The sequence below is a fragment of the Mycteria americana genome, chromosome 8 (assembly GCF_035582795.1).
Source record: "Mycteria americana isolate JAX WOST 10 ecotype Jacksonville Zoo and Gardens chromosome 8, USCA_MyAme_1.0, whole genome shotgun sequence".
Lineage (NCBI taxonomy): Eukaryota > Metazoa > Chordata > Aves > Ciconiiformes > Ciconiidae > Mycteria > Mycteria americana.
In genome coordinates, this window is record NC_134372.1 from 30,017,303 (window position 1) to 30,044,566 (window position 27,264).

The 27,264-nt window shown below is 40.4% G+C and overlaps 1 protein-coding gene across 1 annotated transcript; it reads right to left on the reverse strand.

The window, feature by feature from the left end:
* Positions 1–731: 731 nt before the first annotated feature.
* On the reverse strand, positions 732–18,985 carry LOC142413567 (galanin receptor type 1-like). The gene is made up of 3 exons (XM_075509815.1): positions 18,278–18,985; positions 16,606–16,671; positions 732–1,049 (listed from the first exon to the last, which is right to left on the reverse strand). The coding sequence occupies exons 1-3, from the start codon at positions 18,983–18,985 to the stop codon at positions 732–734; spliced, it is 1,092 nt and encodes a 363-aa protein (XP_075365930.1).
* Between the last annotated feature and the right edge of the window lie 8,279 nt (positions 18,986–27,264).

Genomic DNA, 27,264 nt, shown 5'->3' on the forward strand with positions numbered 1-27,264 from the left:
CCTACTGTTGCTCACAAAGACACAGTTACTGGAGCCAGTGCTAACAGCAGTAATTACATTCAGGAGTACACAGACATTCAAACCCTGGGATATATAAACTGATACAGAGCCACCAAATGCTGATACAGATCCACATCACTGACACATGTCATGTGAAAGGTTTTACTACCTGAGAGGTAAATACTATAGCAAAGCCTTCAAGGAGATTTAGAGATCCTAGCACAGCTAGCAAGCTAAAAATACATGTAGCTCACATATGGTCAAACTTGTTTAAGAAAGACATATTCAAAGACTTTTTAGTTTGACTTTTCCCAAACTGCTTTTCAGTGCTCTCTAAACGTCACATCTCTCATTGTTCACATCCTAATGACTGTCTACACACATAATTAACTGCTCTTTTCTTTTCTGTCCATATTCTACCTTCTGTGTAACTTAGTTTAGACTTTATGGGCATCACTATAACTGCATACAAGTTCTATCTTATGGGCACTACAAGGACATTCAGATACTTCTGTTGCACATAGCCCCATGCCTAGCAAGGTACCTTAGGACAAGCTGTGTCAAGTGTCCTAACAGCCAGATGGAAAAATGCCCCCTACCACTCCAGTAATCTGACAAAGTCCACGTTTTTGCAGGCTGCACCGCTCCCTGAAATGCACTTGTATACCTGTTCTCCCCTGACAGCACCCTTTCCCCTCCTCTTCTTCCTGACATGTATTTGCGAGCACAATTTACATGTTAGTGGTTGAGTGTGTGGTAGAGAAGTTCTCCATGCGTATTCTGACCAGTTTCTCAGTGGGAACTGGCCGCAGGAAGAACTTGCAGGTGAAGACTTGCCGGCAGGCCTTGCGGAAGTTTTCCGAGAGGAAAGCGTAAATGATGGGGTTGATGCAAGAGTTCCCGTAGGCTAAGCAGTGAGAGATGATGCGGAAGGTGAAGGAGATGTTGTTCAGGGGAAACTGCCCAAACTCTGCCCACATCGTGATGATGTGGTGTGGCAGCCAGGAGAGCAGGAACACAGTGACCACGAGAAGCACCGTCTGTGCTGTCTGGAAAAGACAAGATCACGTATTAAATGGTCGCAGTGATCAAGTGAGTCTATGGTACGAGTGAGTTTGCCTTCCTCTGTCAGTAGTGAAGGCAGCATAAGACAGGCAACACTGATGACTGCTAGGTGGGCAAATTATGAAAAAGGATGCTAAAAACCAACCCTCCTCCCTGGAAAACAAGGATTGCCTGGTTTTGGCTCAAGCAAATAACTCTATAGGCAATGGAGTTAGTGCCTGTAAAACCTCAAACAATACAGAGGCTGCAACAGTAATGCTAACTATGTTACATGGAAGAGTGGAAATAATATTCCCTAAGATTTGGAGGCTGAGGAACATTAAGGCTATTGAAAATAACTGCAGGGGAAAACAGTCTGGCTGCAAGGAAACATGCCACTGAGAGGAGTAACAAAGACTGACCCGAAGAGAAAGATTTTTCCAGTAGCTTCCCTCTTACAGGAGAAACCAGGAAAAACAATGCATAGAGGATTTTTTTTTTAAATATGCAGTGCTCTTTAGTTAGAAATATTCCTAGCTAGGTGATTACCTGAGGGAGGTTCACTGTGCCTGTGGGATCCCAGCCTGTGTGCTGGCTGGGTTAGAGGTGTGCCCCTGCAATGCTTGCTCTCCAGTTAGGCTGGCCAGCCACCGTTGCAAGCTGTCATTTGTAAGCCCCAAGGCTTGACCTGAGGTAAAATTTTCCTGAAAACAGTGTTCTTTGAAGTCACCATGCAATGTGAAGGTTAACATGAGGTGAGCTGCTGACTGCAGCTGTGGTAGCCCCACAGCTGCAGCTGGGGAAGAGGAACAAGGGCTGAGGTGGTGCCTTGGGAGGGCTGAGGAACATGGAGCAGCATGAGGGGGTGGCTGGGTGTTGCCAGGGTAGGAGGGGTGCAGGGAGAGGTAGCCTTGACCAAAGGTAGGTGGTATGAGCTGCTTGAGCTGTTTTGGTGTGAATTTTTGCAGGCTGTTTCTTTGGGTTTTGTTCCTTTTGTCAAGGGGAAATGGTAGCTTGGGGAGAGGGGCTCAGGCTGTGAGGAACCTGGGAGGTGAGAGGACTGAAGGCAAAGACTGAGGTGCCTGTGTTTTGGGGCTGTGAGCCCAGGCTGTCTGCTGTTCCTGGAGTGGAGATCCTCACCAATGTAGGCAAAGTCCCTTGCCCTATAAATATTGCTGTTAAGTTAATGTTCAGGGGACCTGCAGGATACATGCCAAGAAATAACTCAGTCTTTATTGAAGAGGTCTTTTTCCTCTTTCTCCTCTTGAAAAAAAAACTCCTCAACCTGGTATAGTTAAGGGGGTGTGTTACAACAAAAGCACTTTTTTTTTTTCCCCTTTCTCCTGGAAACCTTTGAAGAGGATGAAAAATTACTTTTATTTACTGTAAGCTACGGTAAATAAAATTAAACTATAAGTTACATGAAATTCCTTTCTGTAAGACCCTGAGGCCTGTGGGAGTGGGACCTCACTTTTCAAGTTTAAGTAGGCTGAGGGTGTTGCTTTTCTCTCACTTTCTACTTCTAGCACGCTTAGTGAATACCTAGCAAGGCTCAGAGGTTAGTGACTTGGGGCCCCTGAGAGCCTTGCCTAATGTTTTTGCAGGGCTAATTCCACCTGACTTCAGGAGTTTTAAAAAATACTAATGGTAATGGAAGGTGAGCATTTTTTTTTACATATTTAATCCCTCCTTTTGGGGTACAGTAGCAGATGCACAGCAGGTGACTTCCGTCCTCTCCCCCCCACCTGATTCTCAGCAAAATGTGTGCTTTTCAACTTTAGTATTTAGTGTTTCTCATTTGTATTTTGTCATTTTAATAAATATAACAATTTGCAAATATGCAGATGATATCCTTCCCCTAAGGGTAAGGGGATACTGTACAAGTAGCAGAAAGGCAATGGAGAAAAATGAAAACTTAGGCTTCATTTCAGCTTAAGGTTTACAGCCTTACTAGTCTAGGTCAATGCTTCTGTCAATAATTCCCTTGCATGATTTCAAGTGAATAGTGTGTACTTACTTTTCTGGAAGAGGAATAACTTTATAGTGAACAAAATCTCATTTAATCAGTGGTTGTAATGGCTACATCTAGTAGTTGTTTTGTCTGCTAGAGAAGACCTGCAGGATCTCGTATCTTGTTTTAAAGCACTCTTGTTATGCTAAAATATATAAATAGAAGTTATAAAGACTCAAGCTTACAAATATGTAACACCAAAATACCTAAGCTGGAATGATCTTTTGGGAGAAGGGAAATCTTTTTCTCAGCCTCCCCACCCCAAAATACAGCAAATACAACAGCTGCTGCAAAACCTCTGTATGTTCCCTGACCTTTTGCAGCACTGCACAGTTGAGTTGACTTGACTTGACATGACTTGCCAAATTAAGCATGTCTCCCAGGCAGTATTTCCATGGTGACTCAGGTGACTGGGTAGAGCTGAGCTCAGGAAGATTTTTTTGATTCCCATTAAACTGGGAGGGCACTTCATGGGTCATTTGCTCCTCTCTTGGTACTCTCCGTGGCTGTGTGCTTTGGGTGAGATGGAAATTGCAGCATGTTTTAGTAAGTCTGCCCCTCTATGGCATATGCTTGGCCTTGTTGGAAATGTAATATGAGGAAAATAAGGAAATTATGAGTACCAGAACTAATGAAGCAAGGTTTCCTAAGGAATTATGGTTTAGATGTATTCTCTGGTGCCCTAAAAGACAGTAGTGGTGCAACTGAAATACTTCTCCTCAGAGCATTTGCAGTCTTTCCCCTGTCAGTGGCTCTCCAAATACTTAATAGAGTTTCACTTGTCTAGAGTCTACTTTAGTGATGGCTTTTTCTGTCCTCCTGTATCAATGAGTTAGGTATCATGTTGATGAACGTATACTGGCTAACAGAAGGCTTCTTTATTGCAGACTAACTACCAAGATAATGTTCTGGAGATGATGACACCATGGAGAAATGACAGCATGCTCCAGGGAAGAGCAAAGTGACATTATTTCATAGCAGAAAGAATATAAGGTGATTAGATCTTGGTGCATAACATCTGGGATTGTAACAATTGATTGCAGTCCTATACATGAACACAGTGGGAGACACTGCTCAAATATTTATAAACAAGTCCTATGTTTATAACCTGGCTTGTTCAAAGGGGTTGGAGATACAGGGTGAAACTGCAGGAAATCTATTTGTCTTCCAGGTTCTTCTGTTTCACTTCAGTAACTGCCTTATAATGCTCTTGAAGTTTCCTAAGATTATTTAGAACTTTAAAAACCTTTTGTTTTGATTTTTTTTTTTAGTGTCAAAATACTTCAAAAGCCGCGTGCAGCTCTAAGAAGCTGCTACACCTATGTGTTTAGATATAGTTCTTTATTAAATATGTGGCTAGGACTTACTTTACCTAGACAATTGGAGTTGGATCAGGACCTTCATATTATGCTGACCTTCCTAAGTAACATTATTAAAACCTGCAGAACATGAGGGCACACTAGAATTCTAATTATTGTTTATAACATACATTTAATCTTATCTTATATCTGAGTGAATCACACTGAAATGTTTAAAGTATATTCTGCTTGCTAGGACAGTAGTAGCGTGGGGGAAGGCTAAAAGGTGCTTTACATGGCAACTGCTTTTTCTTCTACTTGTTTAACCCTGAGAAAAATCAACTGCATGATAAAGAGGAGTTTTCTCTATGTGGGACAGGCACCATCTTTGCTCTGTTTATATAGGGCCTGCAGCAATGATCTCCTGGAATAAAAACAGATTATTATTGAGGTGGAAAAATGTGTTTGGATGTGAGCCAAAAGTACCACCTTCACTTGTCTTAGCTACATTAACAAGCCAGTTAAATCTGTTAATCTCTCTAGAAAGATGTTATTGCATCAGATCAAGATTTCTGTGCAGGTAAGAGAAAACATTTGCCTACAGTACAAGTAAAAAAAAGAAGGGATTTCTGTCAAATAGGTCTCAAGTAAGTTTGTATTAATTTTGAAAGGCAATAACCTGTAGGTTCATCCTGTACCTTCTGTACATGCTTCAGGTGCTTCCTTGTTTCACCTGCTAGAATGCTGTCTGACATATGAGGTGACAAAGCATGTTCCTATGTGTGAGTGAACAACCTCAGCTCCCAAATGTCTCCACACTGGCCATGCTGGGAACCAGTTGCTGTCCTTAAAAATATACTGGTATGATTAGAAGTTGATGGAACTGAAAGACACAGACGTAGTGGTCTTGTGGGGTCTAGCTTGCCTACTGTGGTATGATGGGTACTAAAGAAATTACTAATAAACATCCTTAGCTTTCACTACCAATAATGGTGCTACTTTTTTTACCCTCTAGCAATGTAAAGTAGCTTAGGCTTGTTACCAAGGCAACCTTTCATAGCATCCTTCTGCTTAAATTAGGGGGCTACAAGCACTGAAATATTCTTTTGAATACGGGATATATACCTAGATTTTTTTTTTCCTTTTATTGTGAAATAACAAACCATGCATTTAGCATAGGGCTGAATATTAAAAAATGGGTTTGCGGTTGCTATGTATTAGCACAAAGCTGTTTCTGAGGTTCAGCTATTTGGGATTTTGCAGATGGAAAACACAGACAATACTAGAGCAATAATATACATAATTCATGACTCAAGAAACATGTTTTGGAAATGGAACTTGTGTCTATTTTTTTCAAGTTAGGGAATATCTAGTTAGGATAGAGGAAACGGAAACAAAACATTATGTTTGGCTTTTAATGTAGTAACTTTATTGTAGCTAAAAGTAATGTTAATATAGACTGTGACCAGCTGTGGAGAACTGATCCAAATAGCTTGTGTACTGTTTGAGTTTGTTCAGTGGGCTGTGATAATTTGCACAGTTAATGGATTACTGTTGGTCTAGCCGTGTCCACTTAATGCTAGCCTTCTGGTTCATCTCTGAAGGTTCAGTGGGTCTGTAATAGGCATGTACAGGTCCGTACAATGGCCACTACTGGATTATCTAATTCTCTCTTAATACTCCTAGAAGTCTTTCAAGCAGCTCCACAAAAAATCTTAGTGCATTATTTGTGGTACAGACAAAGTAAGTGTGCTTAAGCTATACAGTGAATCAATAGCATGGTGGGAAATAGAGACTAGGAGAGTCATAAATATTTTTGTTTGTCAAATAAATAGATAAACTTCTCTCTTATTTCCCCCCCTTATTTTTTCTGCCATGCATAGATTGGCTAGAATTTACTTGCTTATTCTTTTGTTATCTTTAGAGGTGATCTGACTCTCATTTATGCTTTGCTGCTTTTCTTTTTCTGTTTCCCCTTGCTTCTCCCCCCAGCCCTGGACAAGCTATTTCTTGCTTTTAGCCTTCTCCTGTCCTTCAAAAAGCAATGGGAAATGTGTTTAAAAATCCTTTTTGGGGGAGATGCCTCATTCTGGAGGATGATGAAGTCTTTAGCATTTAACTGTGTTTTGAGCTGTTGTCCTTGATAAGCTTCTAATGAAGCTGCCTCAACTTGTCAGGCAACTTGTCAAGGGCAGAATTAAGACTGCCCTGTAATGAGTCAAATGCTTTGAGTATTCCATGGACTTGCCTATTTTTGGCAGAACTACCTGATACGTTAGATTAATAAACATTCCTGAGATTAAAATATAGAGTGGACAGAGTAGTCTAAAGGTAGAGAGCTTGTCACTTTCCTGATCTAGTAATAGTCGGAGACAGCTAGCTGCACATCTTTTTTCAGAGCTGACCAGATCATCCATTTGTACTATGTACCTCAGCCACACAGAAATGGGAAAGAACATTAAATTAGGTTTTTATTAAACAGAACAGTCTCACAAGCTTGCAGAAAAACTGGGCTTCATTAGTGAGACAACTGCTGTTTTCTGAATATGGTGGAAGTTTTTTTTCTCCTTTTTTCTTCCATGATTCTGAAGGAAGAAGCATAAAGAAGCCTATGCCTGTTCTTCCACACTGTCTTATCAGCAAATAACAACTGACCCTTCCTTTATTACTGCTCTGTGGGAGGATGGGGGATATAAGGAACTTGTTTTGGACTTTGGCTCTTCCTTCCCTTACTCCCCAAAACTAATTTCAATTAATAATGTTCTGCTGTGACTCCAAAGGCAGACTTATTCTAGCTAGTGCTGCTTCTTCACGCCATACCATACTTCCTCAGCCTTTGTGTGTGGGCCAGGACATTTTCTCTTGACTTCTAATATAAAGCCCATCTGATGATGTGATATACTGATAAATTCTTTTCTCCTGTTATGCTCATCTCTAACTTGCATCTCCTTTTCCCTAAAGTTTGAGAGACAATTGGTGCATGTTTTGATTGCCCCAGACTTTATTTGGGTAAGCCCCAGAGTTTCAGACTTGGCTGTATATTGTACTTTTACTGTAGTGAAGGCTTGGCAAAAAAAGTAGTGACCCATGGTGCCCTAAGCTTTTGCTTTTACATACTGCAGGTACACTGTGTTGGTGCCCAGGAAGGACATGTAGCTTAGCACAATCTACCACTGTACTGCTGGAGGTACTTACCAACTTCTGAGGAAAACAATTTTTGTGGCTTTAGATTCTGGGATCCTCTGTTTTCTGAAGAGAAATCAGTCAAGAGCATCCCTGTGCTCCGAGTCCCTCTTTAAGCCAATGTGCAAAGTGAAAACTGTCAGTTCATTCTCTCCTGGTGCCAGGTTCTTCTCTCCTTTGTTCACAAATCCAACTCCCCCTGATGCATTTGCAAACATCCTTTTCCTTTCTACCCATAAAGTTCTAACAGAAAGGTCCCAAAGCACAATTTGATCTCCAGAAACATGTTTATAGCTTAGTGATAAACGCACAATGTTTCAAACAGCTGATTAGAAAAAGGCCATATCTATTGTTAACTAACTTAAATGTTGGGTAGCAGCTTCCTCTGCTTCAGAGTACACACATCTGTTAGTTACTTCTGAAGCACTTCTAATTGCCCTTTGGTCTTTTTTATTACACTTGAGTGTAATACTACTCTTCAGTGGTCTGAAAACCACACTGAAAGCGTTCTTTTTCATTGTTCTGTATTTTCTTTCTTGCAACCAGAGGTGGCAGTTGGCTGTCATGAAGAAGAGGAGGGATTGAAGCAAATAGATTTTCAGTTGTTATCGGTCCATTTTGGCAACTTGCATTGCATGCTAAGAGGTGGGCTCTTCATTTCCCAGCAGCTTGCTTGCAGTGTTCTAACTGCTCATCTGCACATCTTTCATTCTGTGATTATGTCGCTGATCTCCTCTGTTGATGCCCTTAATACCGACTCACTTTGTATTCATAAATGCCTACGAGCATTATGATATTCCTATTATCCACTAATTGGTAATGATGCTCTCTATTCCTGCTGCCCTGGGCTCTTGCTAGCAAAACAACTTGCAGGATTTCACTTCTGATTAATATTTTTTTGCTGGATGGCTCCCAGGATCTCCCATGCTCCTTTGCTGTACTTATTGTTGTTCAAGTGCCAAGGCCTTGAACATCGCATTCATTATGTCTATATGAAAACCTTCCATTTGTGTGATCAGAAGCCAAAAAAATAGTTCAGCATATAGGAAAGCAGTTACAGTGCAACTTTTGTCTGCCTCTCTTGGCCAAGATGTTCAGGAATACCCGTCTACCTTGAAGGAATTCTGTATGTTTTACCACAAGCTGTTCTATGACCTTCAAAATGCAGTGCTCCACGGAGCGTCCCAAATCAACTCTGTATGTATTTGCATTTACTTAGCTCTGGGAACAATGAACAGCTAATTCACATGTAGGTTAATGTAAGGTGGTGAATATATGAGCTGAGGAATAAAACAGTCAGCTTCATAGAGAGAGAGGTGCTTTGAACTGACCATTACAATTTCGGAGTAAGATCTTGAGCTTATGATAGTTTTGTGAATAGCTTGGTTCTCAAGTAGTGGCTAGAAGAGCAAAAAATTTTAAAAAGTAATAAAATAAGGCAAATAAAGTAATAAAATAAGGCAAATCAGGAATTATTAGGAAAGGAATAGAGAACAAAACGAGAGACACTGCTCTTCCACCAGGTAAGCATGGTTCACCTTTCTATCGTAGCTAAACAACAGAAAAGCATAGTAATAATTTGGTAGCTTTAAATGGCTCAATTGGTCTGTTCATTGGAGCTTTTGGCCTCAAGGTTCCACAACTCCTACTGTCCTTTCAAGGGAGCTTGCAAAATAGCTGTGAAATTCACGTCTCCAGAAACATTCTTAAACTTGAAAAAGCAATTCAGGTTGTTCAATTTGCAAGTCTTGTTATTTGTTCTTTAAAGATGTACAGAACAAAACTGAGTAAACATTGAGAAACCCTGGTGTGCTCCAGAGGCCAGTAAAACACCACAGGCCCGTTTCATGATCAGAATAGACCTTGGTTTGCATTAATTTCCATGGTTAAATAATCTTATTTGCTGCAAATGTATGTTCAGAGTTCCTAGGGCTGGGCTCTTATGAAACACTTTTCAACACTGTCAGACAGGGAATTGTTAACTTTCCTTGGAGCCAAATTATAGACTTGCTGTATTCTGCATAATGCAGAAAGGAAGTAACAGAACTGAAATATACTTTACTTGTGATAGAGGGGTGCACAGGATTTCTTACATGTGGTCATGCTGGTTGGCCTCAAGAAACTATTATCCTGAACTGCAAAGGGGAATCCTGCAGCATCACACCATCTCAGTTTTAAGGTTGGCAAACTTGTGCAGCTAGTATGACATTAAATGGGGAAACAGACAGTTATGTGTCTCTTCTGCCAGCACAGTCTTAGTTCATCATCCAGAATTTCAGCCTAAACTTGCAAAAAGTCCTAAACTTCTTCCTTGATCTAGTGTACAAATATTACATATAAATGGAAAAGCATATTAAATTGAGCATGTCCAATGTTGACATGTAGAGGGCAAGCACATATAAAAATTTGCAAAGTAGGAATCTGAATTAAAGGTCAAACTCTTTTGATAATGGAATATGAAGTCAGGATGCAACAAACTTTGTGCAAGGGAAATTTTTTCAAAGTGTCAAGTATGCTGTCATGGTTTAGCCTCAGTTGGCAACTAAGCACCACACAGCTGCTTGCTCACCCTCCCCCCCCACTGTGGGATGGGGGAGAGAATCGGAAGAGCAAAAGTAAGAAAACTCGTGGGTTGAGATAAGAACAGTTTAATAATTGAAATAAAATTAAAAAATTGTAATGAAAAGGAAAACAATGAGAGAGCGAGAGAGGAACAAAACCCAAGGAAAAAAACTTCTGACCAACGCCCAGCCAGTCCCCAAACAGCAATCACTGCTCCCCTGCCAACTTTTCCCAGTTTATATACTGAGCATCATGTCATATGGTATGGAATAGACCTTTGACCAGTTTGGGTCAGCTGTCCTGGCTGTGTCCCCTCCCAGCTGCTTGTGCACCTGGCAGAGCATGGGAAGCTGAAAAGTCCTTGACTAGTGTAAGCATTACTTAACACACTGATGTTTTAGTTGTTGCTATCAACCTTATTCTCATCCTAAATCCAAAACATAGCACTACATTAGCTACTAGGAAGAAAATTAACTCTATCCCAGCTGAAACCAGGACATATGCATAAATTGAAAAAGCTGCTGTAGTTTGAACATAATCATGCTGTAACTTAAAAGCTTTCAAATTGCAACCCAAGCACACAACCTTTTTTTTTTTTTTTTTTTTTTTTGTGATGTATGTGCCTGGAAGATTGTATGTCATCTGTAGGATTCTGTTAAAGACAAACTTGTTTTTTCAGTGAGTGTTTGAGCACTGACTTGGAGGGGGTGGATGTCAGAGCTCTCTGGGTTATTCATAAACTGGGCCCATTCAAACAAAATGTGCTTGTAATTAACTTTACAACCATGTATCTAAACATTGCCCACAAATAGGTTGGCCTTAGAAAACAAGGCCCTCCTATCTGTTTCCTAGCCCCTGCATATCTTCAAATAACGTAAACTTTCAGTACAATATTGTGGCAAACGGGACAATGATAGACAGCAGAAAGATCACAAATAATGGAAGAGAAGGGAAACGGGACTTTGCAAACACCATGCACAGAATGAAATCCACATTGGAAGCCCAAGTATATCTTGTGGCAATGTTGTCTGGGAGACAACAGCAGGGTCTTCAGATCCTGCTGAAGTGAAGCCTGGCATTTAAGACTTATTTAGAGAAGATGCTTCATATACCAGTGTCCTCTGGGAACGTTTTGACAAGGCTCTGTTGAGGGGAAATTGGGTGGCAGTGCCACTCTGTTTTAGGTGTACGTATCGGAGCTCCTCTTAATTGTGCAGATAGCTAAAAAACTTCCAATGGTTTTAACTTTTAACTGGGTTTTGTTTCCGTACTCGGATAACAGACAGTAGGCATGCTTGTCTGCATGTGCAGCCCTGCTCAGTCCCTGGGCAGCTGGTGCTCCTCTGCTGGGTGCACACCAGGTAAACCTGTGCAGAAGGCTGAGCACAATACTGTGGGGGCAAGCACTAGAAAACCATGCTGTGCCAGAAAAAGGCAGAAAGATGTGGTAGAGAAAACAAGCAAGAGAGTTCTTAGAATAACAAATTTGTACTACTGTATGTAGTTCATTAAGCTTTGTTTCTGTGGGTTTGATTTACTTTAAAAAAAAAAAAAGCACCTTTTTTTTTTTAAAAAAAAAAGGCATTGGTACAGATTACTGTTATAATGTGATCTTTAAAGAGAGAGGTTGAGCAACAGTACCAAGTATCTGGGCTCCAGTAATATACATGCTCAGATTCAGTTAAATCTAGTATTATTTTGTTTTCTTTGCTACAGCAATGCAACTAGGAAAGTCAGGCATATACTTGCACAACACTGGGAGTGTTCATTTGGCCATGCTATCATCTTCTCTTTAGAAATTGCCCTAGGTCTGCATCTAGCAGTCTCTCTCACTTGTTCTATAAATATTGGCCTTATCCAGATTCACATGTTGTTTTGAGATTCACAGGATGTACTAATAGTAGGTAAAATACTGGGTTCTCTATGACCTTTCAGGTTGCTTGAATTTGGATGTGTCCCTGTAATACTTCCTTACTGCATGCATTTCTGTGTTCCGTGGCTCAAACTATGTGAATTAGGCTGTTGTCTCTTCTGCCTGTTATCAGTGTTTACCAGATTTGGGGGTGGGAATGGTATTATATATATTAAGAGTCCAACAAGGTCAATGAAAGCTATAGATCCAGAAATAAGTCATGACATTTTAAAAAATCTTACCTGATATTACTGGGGTTGTTTTAGAAGCAGCCTGTAATGGAGAATAATAGCAATGTGTTTTCAGCCAGCATGTGGATGCTGTCTATGAGAAGTCCCTTCCCTAAGCTCTATGGCATTTGCTTTGTTTAAGTATGTTTTACCTTGCAAGTGTTCTATCTTGAGGAGTGTGTATAGCACAAAGCAGAAAAGATATTATAGTTTCTGGAATTCTGAATGACAAAACAACTGTTTGTAGTGGTAATGCAGGCAACACTTTCACTGGAAAATCTTGTTCAACAAGGACTCTGAGTCTGCAATTTGATTCTTTTGAGACCTTTACTCACATATGTAGCCCAAATGAACATAATGAGATCTGAACAAATAGCTGTTTGCAAAATTTACTACATATCTGTTTAAAAAAAAAAAAAAAAAACCAAACAAAAAACAAACCAAACACCAAGAACCAAAACAACCCCAAACCCACAAACTAAACACAAAAAAATAAACAGGGAAAAAACCAAACAGGCCAAACCGAAGACTCCTTCCCTTAGGGGTGGGAGGAGGATAATAGCTCAAGTGTCCTGCTTTCTTGAAATTATAGGAATGGAGTAGGAACTGAGTGGTCATAGTTCCAGACTGTACTCTCTTGTACCAGTATGACACTTTGTTTTCCATATCAGTGTGGTCAAGATACAAGCTGTGAATTAACAGATGTGAATCAGGTAATTTTATCACCTCATATTGGAAGACTTTGCTGTTGTGTTACACTTTCTTTTGATAGATCAAGGCAATTAGAGTTTAGCCACTGAAGTCACGCACGTATTCCAGAACCAGCTAGATGTTCTGTATATGCTAAATTAACTTTTCAAACGTGGAGCAAGATTCATTTGTCAAACATCTTTGAGCAAAATAAGCAAAAGCTGTTCACTTAATCTCTGATGAAGTTTATGAATTAAAACCAAACAAAACTACTTGTCGCTAATAGACCAATTAAGTACATATGAAGGAAGCTAATTTAACAGAACTGACATGCACATACGAATTTCCTATTAGGCTCTAATGTTAAGTGTTCTTAAGACGATCTGCTTTAAATAAGTGACACTCAATGTGTTTCAAGTATACTTTGAAAGCATATGCAGGAATTGAGTGTGTCTGCAACCTACCTAAGAAAGACTCCTTATAAAGTACTAAGAGAAGTGGTTGAAACAAAAAATACTTGAAATAGGTACACTAAAGATGCTGTTTGGCCTGCAGAAAGGCTAGAAGAGCAATTTCTACACAGGAAGTCCTGGAAGGAGTCAAATTGTGGAAGAATATGTGTGTGTATAGAGGAATGTATTTGATTTTTCTTTCATCTGAAAGGATCACCTATTTAATTAGGCCTAACTGTGCCAAATGGAATAAGAATTGCTACCGAGTGTTCCAGAATTATGGCCAGGGAAATACTTAAGGGGAGGGAGGAGGGAGGAAGAAGTGCTGTACCATTAACTTGTTTGAACAGGTGAAGTCAAAGGTATTTTTTTAAAATTGGTCCTCTCAGCCATATCTAATCAGGAAACCTGAAGCTGAAGAAACTGTAGAGCTGTTTTTTCATCTGAGTCTACAGGTCAAATCTGAAAACAATGCAAACAGATATATTTGAAAAAATGAGTGTCATAAATTAAATTCTGTAACTTACTGCTTTACAGGAAAATGACAGTAGTAATTTTCAACTGTTGGTAGCATTCTCTTAAAATATATCAAAGAAATGGGTAATGTGCCATTCATATATAGGTAAGGAAAGACAGGAGGGGAATTTAAACCAACCAAACTGTTTAGGGATTTGTTGGTGATTTTGAGACCTAAAGCAACTTTTCAAACTTGTGAAGTCATGAAATTATTCTATGCAAAATGACAGTGCTTCTTAGCACTTTATTTGCTGTATTTTACATAAACAAAATTGTCAACAGATCTTAGTTGCCTCTTCTCATGGTAGGTGTTAAGCACTCAAGACTCTGACGGTGCTTTCTGCTTGTAGTCTGCACTATCTGCCCAGAAGTGATACTCTTGGTTCTGAAATTTTAATTCACAGTATATCTGTGGCAGCATCAGTGTTCATCAGAAAGTCAGCAGGCAAAATAAGACATGGTGTTCTTCAAAGTAGTCGGTTTCATCTAGGTCTGGTGGTGTTCCTGCAGCAGGCAATACATAGCAGCTAATTCTTGCATAATTTATTGCCTTAGAAAAGGTGATTAAAAGAATGTTTATCAGAACCTACTTGAAATTAGACAGGCTGGACTAATGACATTAATCTCAGTAAGGTTCCGGAACAAGCAGATGAACAAAGTGGTATTTGTGAGGCTTTATGTTTAGTTTGTGAACTCAGCAACTGAACACAGAAAACATGATCAAAAACACTCTAAGGGGAAAAGGAAAGTAACTCCCATCAAGGAAACATTGTGTGTGGTGTATTATAACTTCTATAGTCGTCTTGTATTGTGAGATAATATTACAAATACCAGTTGAGTTCTATCCTTACAAGCAGTGTAGGTGCAAGACCAATTATGGATTGATAATCATAAGTATATTACCAACCAAACTGAGTGTATGTTAGTGAATGTAATGAGCCAATAGAAACTAAATATAATCTATAGTTAAATCTGGTTAGGATTCATAGGCATAAAGTAGTGGCAAAATCTTTGTAACAGCTATAAATCAACTAGAAGCAGCACAGACCAGACCATTAAAACTGTAGCACAATATTGCAGAGGATACACCTGAAAGATAATATTATTTTTGTATTAAAACCCCGTAAGTTTTGTTTGAGATGCTACTATAGCTGCTAAAGTGCACAGTTAACCTCCTAAAGTATCTCTGCTTTTTCCTGAAGAGATTGATCATGAAGATATCTATGTTGATGAGAACTGTACATTTTTCTGTGATACCTTAGCTGCATACAGAACATTAATGTACTCGGACTGGTTTCTTTCTGAGTTAAGGAACAGGTGGCTATGTTATGTTTAGGGATATACCTTTTTGTCTCCATTACAGTAAGTCTCTCTGGAAAAAGAGAAATCAATAGAAGTACTGGTTCAGGTTATTATGAGGTATAGCTGCAGCATGCTGAAAGTCTAGTGTATTGAATTCCTCACCTTGTGAGTGATGTAGATTTACAGGGGGGTCCTGTAATGCTAGTGAATAAATCACTGGATGCAACTTTTCATGCCCAGAAGTGGTTCCATGTTTCAAAACATCTGTAGCTTGTTGCCGCTGTGGTATCAGTGCCCATCTTTTTTTGCTGGAGTCACGTCAAAGCTTTGATTTCCATGTCTTGCACTCTTTTCAATCAAATGGCCATGTTTGTTGTAATGACCCTCATTTTTGTCATAGACAACATCATGGCAACATCTCGTAGGGCTGCTCTAACGTGGCAGGTAGCCGCTGAAACTGGCCAGTGCATTGGCTGACAGCACATCAAAGCACTCCCTAGTCATCTCCACTGTCTGTCACATCCCCTCAGAGGCACACACACTGCTCATTTGGGTTGCACAGTTGCTGCGCTGCTGGCACAGACTGTGACCTGACTGTCTTGTCAGCAACTAATGACAGTACTCCATTACTTCCTGTCTTTGACTAGCCAGATGGCCTACAGTTTCACTTACCTCTGCACACTCAACAATTACAACATTTCTGACTGAAATAGCATTTTCCCCTTTCACGTTAGGTAAATCTGATGTTGCATCATTGAAGTTGGTGAGTTTTGCTACCTGAAAACTTCTATTAATTACGGTTTATTCACTTCAAGATTCTTCGACAGAAAAAAAAAATTCTATCCTTAATGTTTTTCTCAGTAAATATTTGCAGTTCTGCTTATTTCATACAGCTTGAGCCAGGGATAACCCTGTTCTTTGGCTTGCAAAGGGATCAAACCAGGATCTGAATCCATCACCTACTTAGATACAAACCTTAAAGAAAGATCTTAAATGCAAACTGCAGCAAAACTGAAGTACTTCAGAGTTCTTCATGTGTTTTCCTTTTAGCTTGCAGAGGTATACTCAAAACACCTAGATATTTTTATAGTCTGATTATCTTAGTGGCTGCCAATGTGAAAAGATAGAATTTGTGGGATTCTATTATAGCACAATAAATCAAAAGGCAGTCCAGCAGGCCTGTATATAGAGATCAATGTAACATTTCAATAATGGCATCATTATGTACTGTGTCTATAAAGATATAACAAACTGTCAACATGAATTCTGAACCTGAGCTGAAAGAGTGGTACATGAATGACACTTCAGTATGCAGATGGAGCTTAAAAAGGCTATCGGTCATTTTAGAAACCTAATATATCTATTGTATTATAGTCAGTGTATAGATCAAACCAAAGATACTTACCTTCTTCTTTGATTTCTCTGACTTCTTGGAAATGTTCTTTACTTTTGTATGGAGATGATATAAAACCTTGGGGGAAAAAAGGAGCAGTATATTGAATAGGAAATTGAATTGTGTATATCAGTATTTGAACTTCTGATACAAGCACCAAAAATTAGGAATTATTTTAGCATGACTTCAACCAAAGTTGAATTTGATACTTTGAGACTTTTAATTCTAAGCCCTCCACAGTTCTTTCTCCTTCAAGAAACAAGATTTGGAAAAAGCATTAAAACTGCTATGCTTCCAGAAGATGTAGTTCAGCATATATTAAGAGCTCAGCTGGCACTATGCTGAAATCCACAGGAGTCTTTCCATGGATTTTGAATTTTAGATTGTGCGTGATATTATCTATGTTTATTCTCTAGGTTGATTATATACAAAGGCAGAGAGCAGGCTGCCAGTACTGTACCCTGGTGTGACTGTCCTGCTGCTCCTGAACGCAGCACTAACAAGTGGGGCAGTTGGAGTGGGTTCTCCTTTCAGAGGAAGAGTCATAAGAAATGTTAGGGCACTGTAGGGAAACTCTCAGTTAACAACATCTAGATCAAGCTTTTGAAACCTGATTACAGCATGGCAGTAACCTGGCAATGTTTATACTTTGGCTTTTGGAGCTAACAGACTAAATTTTCTAAAGCAATTAATGAACAAAAAAATGCCTCTATTAAATGCAGCTCACCTTGCAATTGCTGCTGTCTCACCCAGGGCAGTAAGGGGACAAACAGCTGGAGCTACAGTGACAGGAGTTAAGAGCTCTAGTGGCTTTTTCCGCTTGTGACAAGCAAAGCCTAACGTTTAGAGATATTTAGCTTAAATCTAAGTGCATTGTCCTGTCCTTAGCACTGATGATGGCAGAACAGGTTAGTATTGAAAGTAATGTGTTTTTTGATTAAACAGACATGAACTTAAATTCTAGGAAACCATATTTTTTTTCCAAGAGGGTAAACCTGCAACTGACTAGTGAAAAGGAATTCCAGTCCCTGGCAGTCCCTGCACAGTAGGGTATTAATTCAAAATTCACAGAAAACTTATTCTGCATGCTAGCACAACTCACAGACCTCCTATCAGTCTTAAACATGCTAAAGATCAGTAAGGGGAAACCAAAAATTTAAGCAATAGCAATCCATAAGAAGAAAGGAAGAGCTTTCTTGCTGAATAAAACTCTGATCCTAAGATCTCTTTTTGCAAGTCTTTGCAAGACAGTGTCTAAGCTTTGTGTCAAAGAAAAAAAAAAAAGAAAAGAGACATCGGGGTGATGTCTTTATCTAATAGTGTTTCTGTACACTCTCTGCATAGTTTCTCCTTCCATGGGTTTTTCCTCTTGCCAGGAACAAACATTTTTTATCAAGAGAGAATAAACTGAAAAATAGGAAAAGCAGCAAGAGTCTTTAGGGGATTTGGGTGTCAGGCTGGGTGTCAGCTTAGCAGTTGTAATCCTTTTTGTGAGCTGGTGTAATTTCATTCTCTGTTTTCCTTCCCTCCCCCTGCCTCAGAAAAGTATTCTATACTTCTATATGGAAAGGATTGGATCTATTATTTGTTGGCTGGGTAGCTTGAGTGTACATATCCAAGCCACCAGGAGTCTGGGAGTGATCTTTCCCGCCATTTAAACATTACTCGCGTCCCTCTCACCCACCTTGGCATAGCAGCAAGTGATGAGCACCAGGGGCAGGAGGTATCCCACCAGCAGGATGGTAATCTTGTACATCTGCTTGGCTGTTGAACCATCTGCCCAGTGCTCCCAGCAGAAGGAGCTGTTGGGTGCTTGCTGATGACCACTCATGAGGGCCTGGTGCTGGGCTACAGGGATAGCAATGAGTAGAGACAGCAGCCAAATGACACCCACGCCGAGGGCAGCATTGCGCTTGCTGCGGATACAGGGTGAACGCTTGGCATGGACCACAGCAATGTATCTGTCCACAGACATAGCCACCAGAGTGAAGATGCTGACCAGCATTGTTGCCATGGCCAAGTAGTGAACCCACTTGCAAAAGAAGGCACCAAAGATCCACTCTGGCAGGGAGTAGATGGTGGCCTGGAAGGGGACGCAGAAAAGCAGAAAGGAGAAGTCTGCAATGCTCAAGTTCAGGATGAAGATGTTGGTAGTGCTGCGTGATGGGCGTCCCCCAGGCCGGAGACGCCCCAAAACAACCAACACCAATGTGTTTCCCACCATTCCCAGGAGGAAAATCAACCCAAAAAGCACCGGTACAATCACCACCTCCGGGCCACCCCTGGTTGCTCCTGAGCAGCATGTTGGGGCCTGTGTTTGGTTAGTCTCAAGGCTGCACTTGCTGGTGTTAGCTCCAAGGGAAAGCACAAAGTTGTCTTCCTGCTCCTCCATGGAGCCAGGCTGCTTGGAAGGCAGGGAGCAGTCGCTGTAGCCCTGACTGCTATCGGGCAGGTCTGTGTTTGTTAGTGGTGGCCAAAGGCTGAATGCTTGGGTTTTCCAATGCTCTGTGTCTTGCCTTTGGGGAGCAATTTTCTTCAGATGATTCTTCCAAGCTCTGTCTGTCTCTGGTGCAGATTATTGCAGGAACTGGCAAAAAAGGGGGTAGAGGAACTTTCTCATCTAAGAGGTAACTGCAGGTTTAGCAGTTGCTGCTGGAGAAGGTCTCGTGGCAGAGGAAAAGTCCGTGCCAGAAGGGCTGAGGATGAAGCTGCCCTGGGAGCTTGGAGCAGAGGCAAAGCGGCTGCAGCTTGGCTTCCTCACGCCCCTCCTCTTCTGCTTCCCTCCCACACCAGTCCCTGGATCTGCAGCTGTCTACCGGCTCTCCCAGCTCCACTTGGAGCTGTGGCAGTGAGAACAAATGCTGTCTGTGACCTGAGCCCTTCAGAAAATAACCCCTGATCAGCTCTGTCCCCATATGTTACTACTGACGAGGAGGGGAAGAACAGAGCAAAAGCAAGTTCTCATCCAAAGGGATGGGTCGAGCAGCAGCTGCTGAGTGATAGCATGTGCAGTTCTGTGAGGAGCAGCATTAGAACTGGCTGCATGAGGAGCAAAAAGGCTAAAATATGTTTTTTATCAACAGAGCAGGATTTTTTTTGTTTCCTAGTCTTTAACGTGCTCACATTAGAGCATAAAGCAATCTGGATAGTTGTGTTTTCAGCACAAAAAATGGGAGAGCCTTAGATTCAGCAGCTGGGTCCTGCTACTTCTTGGATATGTGCCCAAATTCCTTAGTGCCTGAATATTCGTGGATCATGTTGATCCAGCTGTAAAGAAGTTCTGGGTTCAGCCCAGTAGTGCCAAGAGCATCTGCACTGGAAAAGGAAAGGTTCAGTCTTGGTAGCTGTGAGCAGCTGTAATACTCCCTGCCAGGGAACAGAAATACGGATTTTAATTTAAAAAAAAAAAAAAAAAGCTTTATTAAGGATTAATGGCTTAGTTATTGTGGTTTTGATGCTTACTTATAGAAACAGTACGTATGTTTTAGAAAGCACTAAGTAACTTGGGTTTAATGGTATGTTTCCTCCTATTTCTTAAGGGATACTGTGAACTCTACAGGCACTAAGGAGGGAAACAAAGTTTAGGCAAACATTAACAGTACCTGCACACAGTGATTTATGCATGCAGGACAGCTTCTTGCATAGAAGAGTACACATCTCAATTTTCAGTGGTTACAAGTCTAGGCACTTGGTCAAAGTGGCCCACCACAGGCTCCTGTGGATGTAGGGGTTAGACTGGAGGGTTCCCCTTAATTTTTGAAACAAAGTTCAGTAACTGAGAATCGCCCTGCCTTGTGACTTGTCTCTAAGCTCTTGTTGAGAGAGGTGATAGTGCAACCTTCCTTAGCCTGTTCTGATATACTAATTTAAATTCTGTTGTGAAGCTAGACTTCTTATTTCCCCCCCATAGTTTTGAGGCTAGTTATGGGGTGAGGTGGGAAGTGGCCAGGGAGTGAAAGATATCTAAGTTGCAGTGGAAAATATGTCTACCCTTGCTGCATGCCAGTGAGCAGATCACCATGGCTGGACCAGCTACCTGCGTGCCACCTGCAGCTCTGTCTTCTGCGGCCCGGCTGCCTTGCGTGCTGTGGCACAGCACCTCACATACCGTTAAGTCTTCCAGTCCCCCAAATCTTCTGTCTGTTCGCTGGGATCTCTGCCCTCAGCTTGCAGACAGCTGCTTGCAATGCACCACTCTCAGGGACCCTGCAAGCTCTGGGGTCGTGCTGCAGATTGAGTGCCATCTACTGGCATCTCATCTCCTTCGCTGCTTTCAGACAGCTCCTGTGGCGGTCCTTGTCCTTTCTTTCCGTGAAACATACAGTCCCACCGTTCAGTAATGAACTCTTATCTGCTGCTGTTTTCCTCTTATCCTTGTGCACGTCCACACCGTTAAATCATGAAACTTAAATATGCTTGCTTTTCCTTTTGTGATAATATGTGACCATTGTAAGGTTACTTTTTGTAATACTGTTCATATGACTTCATGTAACATTTTAGAGAAGGCTATTGAAGGTGATTTCAATAGCTATTGCTGTATTTTAGATCGGTTTTGGTTTTGATTTTTTTTCCATTTTCTTTAGTGGGCAGTCGTACCAGAAAGTATTATTTAACCACCCATAGCAATCACAGCAAATGAGAGTGTGCATTTTTTTCTTTTAGTGGGTTTGGGCAAAATAATAAAAACTGCAGCACGAGTGGTTTCTACTGCAAGGGATTTGAGACAATGCACGCAGGAATTTGAGAACTGCATGCATGTGTCGCCTGCAGAACAAACACAGCTTTGCAGATCTAAAAGATTGCATGGCACGCTAAGTAGAAAATTGGCAGAGGACAGCACAGTTCTAGTAGTGAGGGAGGGAGAGATCATAGGATTGTTTAATTTGTAAAAAAAATTGCAAAAATCTCCTAAATTCATGCAGAAGGGACATTACCAGCTTTCTTCTCCATCTTCAGAATACTATTCAAATTTTTAAAAAACCTAGACTGCTCCAGGGTTGGTTTTTTTTCAGATTTCAGTGAGAGTGTTATAGCTGGGGGAGTGGGAGGAAAGGTGAATATTCTGGATGGGCAGTGGCAGTGACCTGCTGAATTAGACATTCAGTAAACTAGGTGCAAAAAGTCAGCTTGCTTTCACTAGGGAACTGAGATGCTGCAAATCTGACTTCAGATGGAAGCTGGCTGGTGTGGGAGTATTCCTGGCTGGTCTTACTTGAGAAGAGGTCATTTCCAGCGGTAATTTACATGCTTTGCTGAAAACTTATCCTGAAACCATGCTTACTGTGGCATTCAAAAGTTCAAAAAAAGGTAGATTCCTCCTTCTGTTTCCCTCTTTCTGCCACTTCTCAACTGCTTTAAATGGTGTGGTTTTGACAGGGAGAAATCCCCTGTCCTTGAGAATTCACAGCGTAAATGCAGTCGGAAGGGAACTGATCATGCCAAGACAAAGTACTTGCCATAAGACATATTCATCAGTCCAACTAGGAAGAGAAGATCAAGTCACTTCACAGAGCGCAGGAGCACAAATAGCAATCGAACCTGTAATGTCTGATTTGCTGGGAGCATCCACATTGTGTGTGGTACTTTAAAATTCATGGTGTTTCACCTGAAAACCAGAAACAATTAATGCACTGTGGGTTGAGCTGCATGAAATATCTCAGCTCTACAAATTCTGCTGTTCTTTAGAAAATGTTGCTTCCTGCATGAAGACAACAAACATTTAAACATGAGTGAGAGGATGTAGGAAAAGGAAACTGAATATTCTCTGTGGGAGGAAAAAAAAAGTAGAAGTCTGACAGACATCACCTTGATCAAGACTGAACTGGAAGCCAGATGCTGTTGCCTTTGTCTGAGTTGATATTGGGCTAAATGAAAGCATTGGACTCGCATGCTGAGTCCCTGACTAAACAGGCAGCAGAGGTGTCTTGTTGAGAGAGGACAGCACTGGACCTTTATGGATAAATTGGCAGTCCCACAGTAAGGAGAAGAGAGGGAGAACGTCAGCTGTAGGAACAAGGGTAGAGGGAAAAAACCCCAAAACATTAGATGGTAGTATTTAAATGGTAACATTTTAGCCTGTGTAGGTACAAACTAATTTGTCCATTTTCTGATTGCTAATGGGTGCTTCAGCTCCTAATTAACAGGTATGTTGCAAGTCATTCTTACTGTTTTGATAGTCATGGTTCAGCTTTTTAATACCTATGCATTAGCTCTCTAAGCCTCTTGACTTTTGAGTGGAAGAAGGGCACTCAAGCATAACAGCAAGCAAGAACCTCACTGTCACACTTCTCTCCCTTTCTGGAGAATGTGGGTTACATCTCGGATCCAGATCCATTTAAAGGAAAACAAACAGGCATCCAGCCCCAAAAGTCCACTTTGTGGCTCTCAGTTCAGCATCTGTCTTTGTATACTGTGCTCTTCAGAAGGCTGACTTGGGCTGAAAAGCCCTTTAGGCTGAGTGACAAGATATGCAGATGGAGCTACTAGGAAACAAGCAATGGTAGGTCTGAAATCTCTGCACTTGGATTGTAACAACTCTCTCCAATTGCGATCCCAAGCTTGGTTATGCCCTGGCGAGAGAAGGGGCAGTGTCCATTCCTCTTTAAGTATGACCCTAAGAGGGGGAGGAGGTCCTGCTGCCTGTTCTGCATATATTGGCTCAAAAAAATGAGAGCCCAAATTCAATTCCCTTCCAACCCCACATAATCCCTTTCCTAAAGGAACTGAAACCTTCATCCCCTAGACACTAAGTTACTTGTCCACCAGGCCATAAGCCAAGATGTACAGGGTAGTCTTGCTCATGTAGGAACTACGATGACATGCTGCAGACAATACAAACACCACAGGGCCAGAAGAAAAATAATTGACTGTTCAAGCTAGGCACTTCGTGGAGGATAGAAGGGGTTCTGAAGTGTGACTTCTCTGCTTCATAAATTTTAGGGTTAAAAAGTCAATATAATGAATAAGTAATCCTTTCAACTTTTGTGAGCTGTAAAGTTTGAGTCTCTTGGGTGGAAGATTGGGATCTCCCTCTGACCATGAAAATGTCAAACATTGCATGATATGAAAAGATAGAAACATCTTTTATGAGGAGTCTGAAATTGTTAATGTACTATGTCAGTATGTGAACTAAACTGGAACCTCAGGGGTGATAAAGAGCCATTCCCTCTCACTTGTGGATCTTGGAGGGCTGGACAGGAGTTTGGTAAATAGCTGCCCATTTGGCACAAGCCTCTGTGTGTGTGCACAAGGGAGAGCCTTCAAAGCACAGAAGGGGTTGGTTTAATCAAACAGCTGGCTGAAAGGGTACTTTGCTGTATGTAGGTAACTGAAGTTACAATTAGCAAAGATCAATTACTTGGTCTCTTTTTAAGAGTTTCAACTTGATCTGAACAGTTTATTAGGCTGTAAAACTCTTCCCGATTAAAGGGGTTTAGTTTGAACATAACTGAGACAAGTCCTTTCGTTTTAATTTATGACAGCTCCTAGCACAGCTACTCTGAGCCCTGTGATGTTGCCAATGAGATGGTACAATCAGGATTTAAAGCAGATGGAGGTTTATTTGATTCTTAATCTATTTGATCAGTTTGTACTATTTTTCTCTTTAATAAGACTTAATCATGGAACTGTTTGAGTGGGCTATAGGCTGGCTCTGTGGATCTGATTTGTTTGTATTGCTTAAGTGTTGGCTGAGGTAAGAGCTTGTGGAGTATACAGCCATGTAACAATGGCAAAACAAATAATGTTCTTCAGTGTAAATATAGGCTAAATAGTGAAATTGTGACAAACCGAGCAAAAGTATTCTGTGCTCTCCAGCCCCAGCAAAGACAGAAAGGCCATAAGAGTGTATCTACACAAATTTGCATCAAAAGTGCACTTCTGAACTGAAACTGCTAATTGTCCCTGCTTCTTGTGGCTTGTACTACAGTCACTCCCCAAATCAGCTTCTATTGGCCTGCCATTACTTCCTAGCAAACACATAACCTAAAATACGATAAGCTAAACTCTGGAAATGTTGTGATCTGGCAGAACTTCATGTTATATTTCACTCTAAAACTTGCATGGAGCTGATCCGAAGTTAATATTCTTCCCTCAAATGATTAGACCATTAACCAGTTTCCACAGGTTAAATAATTTTAGATAAAATTCTAATTGATTTTTGACTGTTGATCAAAGAAATGGCTGATTTACTAGAAGGTACTTTGAACTAAGAAATGTCCTTTTGGTTCCAGGTCCTTCAGTGCTATATCTGTACTGCTGAGAGGAGTACAATCCTTTCCAAGAGTGTCAGCTCTTGCAAATTCCAGCTTTCTCTCATCCATTTTAATGGGTTAGGAGGGGGAGCTGAAGTATACCATCAGTTTACCTTCACATATGGTAACAGTCTCAGTTTTTCAGAGAAACTATTTTGTTTTGCTTAGTACTTGAGTGAAGGTATTGCTGAATTGTTTTCTATTCTATATGTTGCAACATCTTCAGATTATTCACTGGAAATTACCTGTGGGTGGTTTATCTATTTTGCAGGTGTCTTAGCACATAAATTATGCTAAGGACTCAGTCTTCATTCCCTGAGGGAATGCCATTAAAATAGGAAGTATTTCTAAAAATCTCTTAGGAGGCTTTACAGGAGATTCAGGCCACGGGACTGAATATGTAGTCTGCATGCTGACTGCCCGACTTGCATACATGCAATCATTGAGTGCAGGCAGTGTATTTCAGAAGAAAAAACAACTCATTTCCTGAATAATGTAGGCTGTGTGAAAATAGTTACCTGTAGTGGTGAGGAGACAAATCCAATGTTACAGAACATTCTTGGATATATGAGAAAAAAGTAAGGTAGTTATTCAGAAGCTTATGGAACGGATAGAATTAAAAAAAACCCAAATAACTTCTCAAGAATTACTACTTTAGTGTGTACATAATTTGGTATCACCTAAACCATAGGCTCATGTTCAAACAGTTGTTTTTAAGACTGTGTCTGTAGAAAGCTTCAAAACAAATCAGAGATTTGCCTTTCTTATCCTTGAAGAGCTGTTTAATAATGACTTGTAAAGTCAGTCTCTAAGGTAGAAAATGGTGTTGGTAATAAACAGATCACATTCAACCTGATACAGATCAAGAGAGCAGAAACATTTTGTCCAATCTTCCTCTGAGCAGTCTACCATATAGTTACTAAAACAACTGATAATAATCTCTTTGCCAAGCTCTTTTATGTCTTGAGGTGGTGTTTCATATTGTATGCTAAGATAAAGACTTTCTTTCTCAATGCCAGAATCTACTGTCTGCTAAAGAAGGAAACTTAAATACACATTCTGGTAAAAGGTTTAAGGCTCTCAATAACTCTTACACACTTCATACCCTCTGCTAAAATAGCTTATCTGCTATTTTTTTAAAAAAATCTCTATTTTCTGTACAGTGGTCTGGGACTATTTTTTGAAAAAACAGAATGTCTGTTGCTCCCTGTCTTCTGTGACTTGAATGTTCAGTGTTCAAAATGCTTTTTTACAGTTTAACTTCATGCTGTGTTCAGCTTATTCTAATTTAACTTCTTCACTAGGAATAGAAAGTAAGTCATGTGAAACTTGCACTGATTTATAGTATAGGGCTTAGATTCAGTATGCAGTATATGCTTAGGTCAGGGAAGGTTGTAATATGCTTAAGCTGATACAGTCTTTTGTGATTAGATACTCTGTAAAGTTCATGGAGCTTAACTAAAAACACTCTCCCATGTTTGTTATACACAAACCATCATGTAATTCAAAACTATCGGTGAATAACATAAATAACCTGCATCCTTCTCTCTACATTGCAGGAACTCTAGGTAATATAAAGGGTAATTTGTCAAAACCCATTTTAACTTAGCCTGTGTTTGAAATCTTTCAACTCCCACAGTGTATGACCCAGTAATCCAAGATCTGATTCTTTCGTTTAACTTTCTTTGAGATTATCTAGGTTAACTATACGTACATGACAGGAACTCTTGGGTACATTTTTCTGTGAACTCCAGTGAGAGTCTCTTCAAAGTGAGGTACAACTCAGCCCTACTGGCAGAAATATATCCAAGCTGAATAATTCACTAGGAAGACTGAAGTTGAACTGTTCAGCTATCTTTGATTTGTTAATCGTAAACCTTTTAGTGAAACCTTTTCCTTTTGGTAAAGAATCAGTAACAATACTTTCCAATTACTTGAGAATATACTCAAAATATCCACAGAGATCTTTTGCTATGCTGATGAATTAGACTGCTAAGAAATTAAATTAGTACTTCAGTGAAAGTTTTTCAGGTTTAGCTAGATACTTAGTCAACAGTCTAAGTCCCATCAGCTCCACTGTTGAAGCAGTGGCAACTTGAATACTGTAAGAATTCAAAATTCAGAGTGACTTTTCTCTGTGTCATAGGCATCATGGCTGCACATATGAATAAAAGCAGCAGAGAAGAAATATTTGGCTTTCTTTATGTAAATGGAAGGGTGTAATGCCATTGACTTTGCTTTAGGCACTTTGGCAGCCTCTTTTGAAGCAGTTAAGTAAATTAAGAACTAGTGACTTCCCTGTCTCTGCTAAACTGGCTCTATCACAGGCCTGATGAGGCAGGTCTGGTTAAACACACAGCAGTTTAGATGCTCCTTAGTGTGGGAATAAATCCTTCACATTACTTTTTCAAGTCTTCCT

Coding starts and splice junctions, on each gene's coding strand:
- LOC142413567 (XM_075509815.1), bottom strand. CDS start 18,985: ATGGAGGAGCAGGAAGACAACTTTGTGCTTTCCCTTGGAGCTAACACC. Junction 16,672..18,277: donor TCACTTGCTGCTATGCCAAG/GTGGGTGAGAGG, acceptor TTTTCCCCCAAG/GTTTTATATCATCTCCATAC. Junction 1,050..16,605: donor CAGAGAAATCAAAGAAGAAG/GTAAGTATCTTT, acceptor TGTCTTTTCCAG/ACAGCACAGACGGTGCTTCT.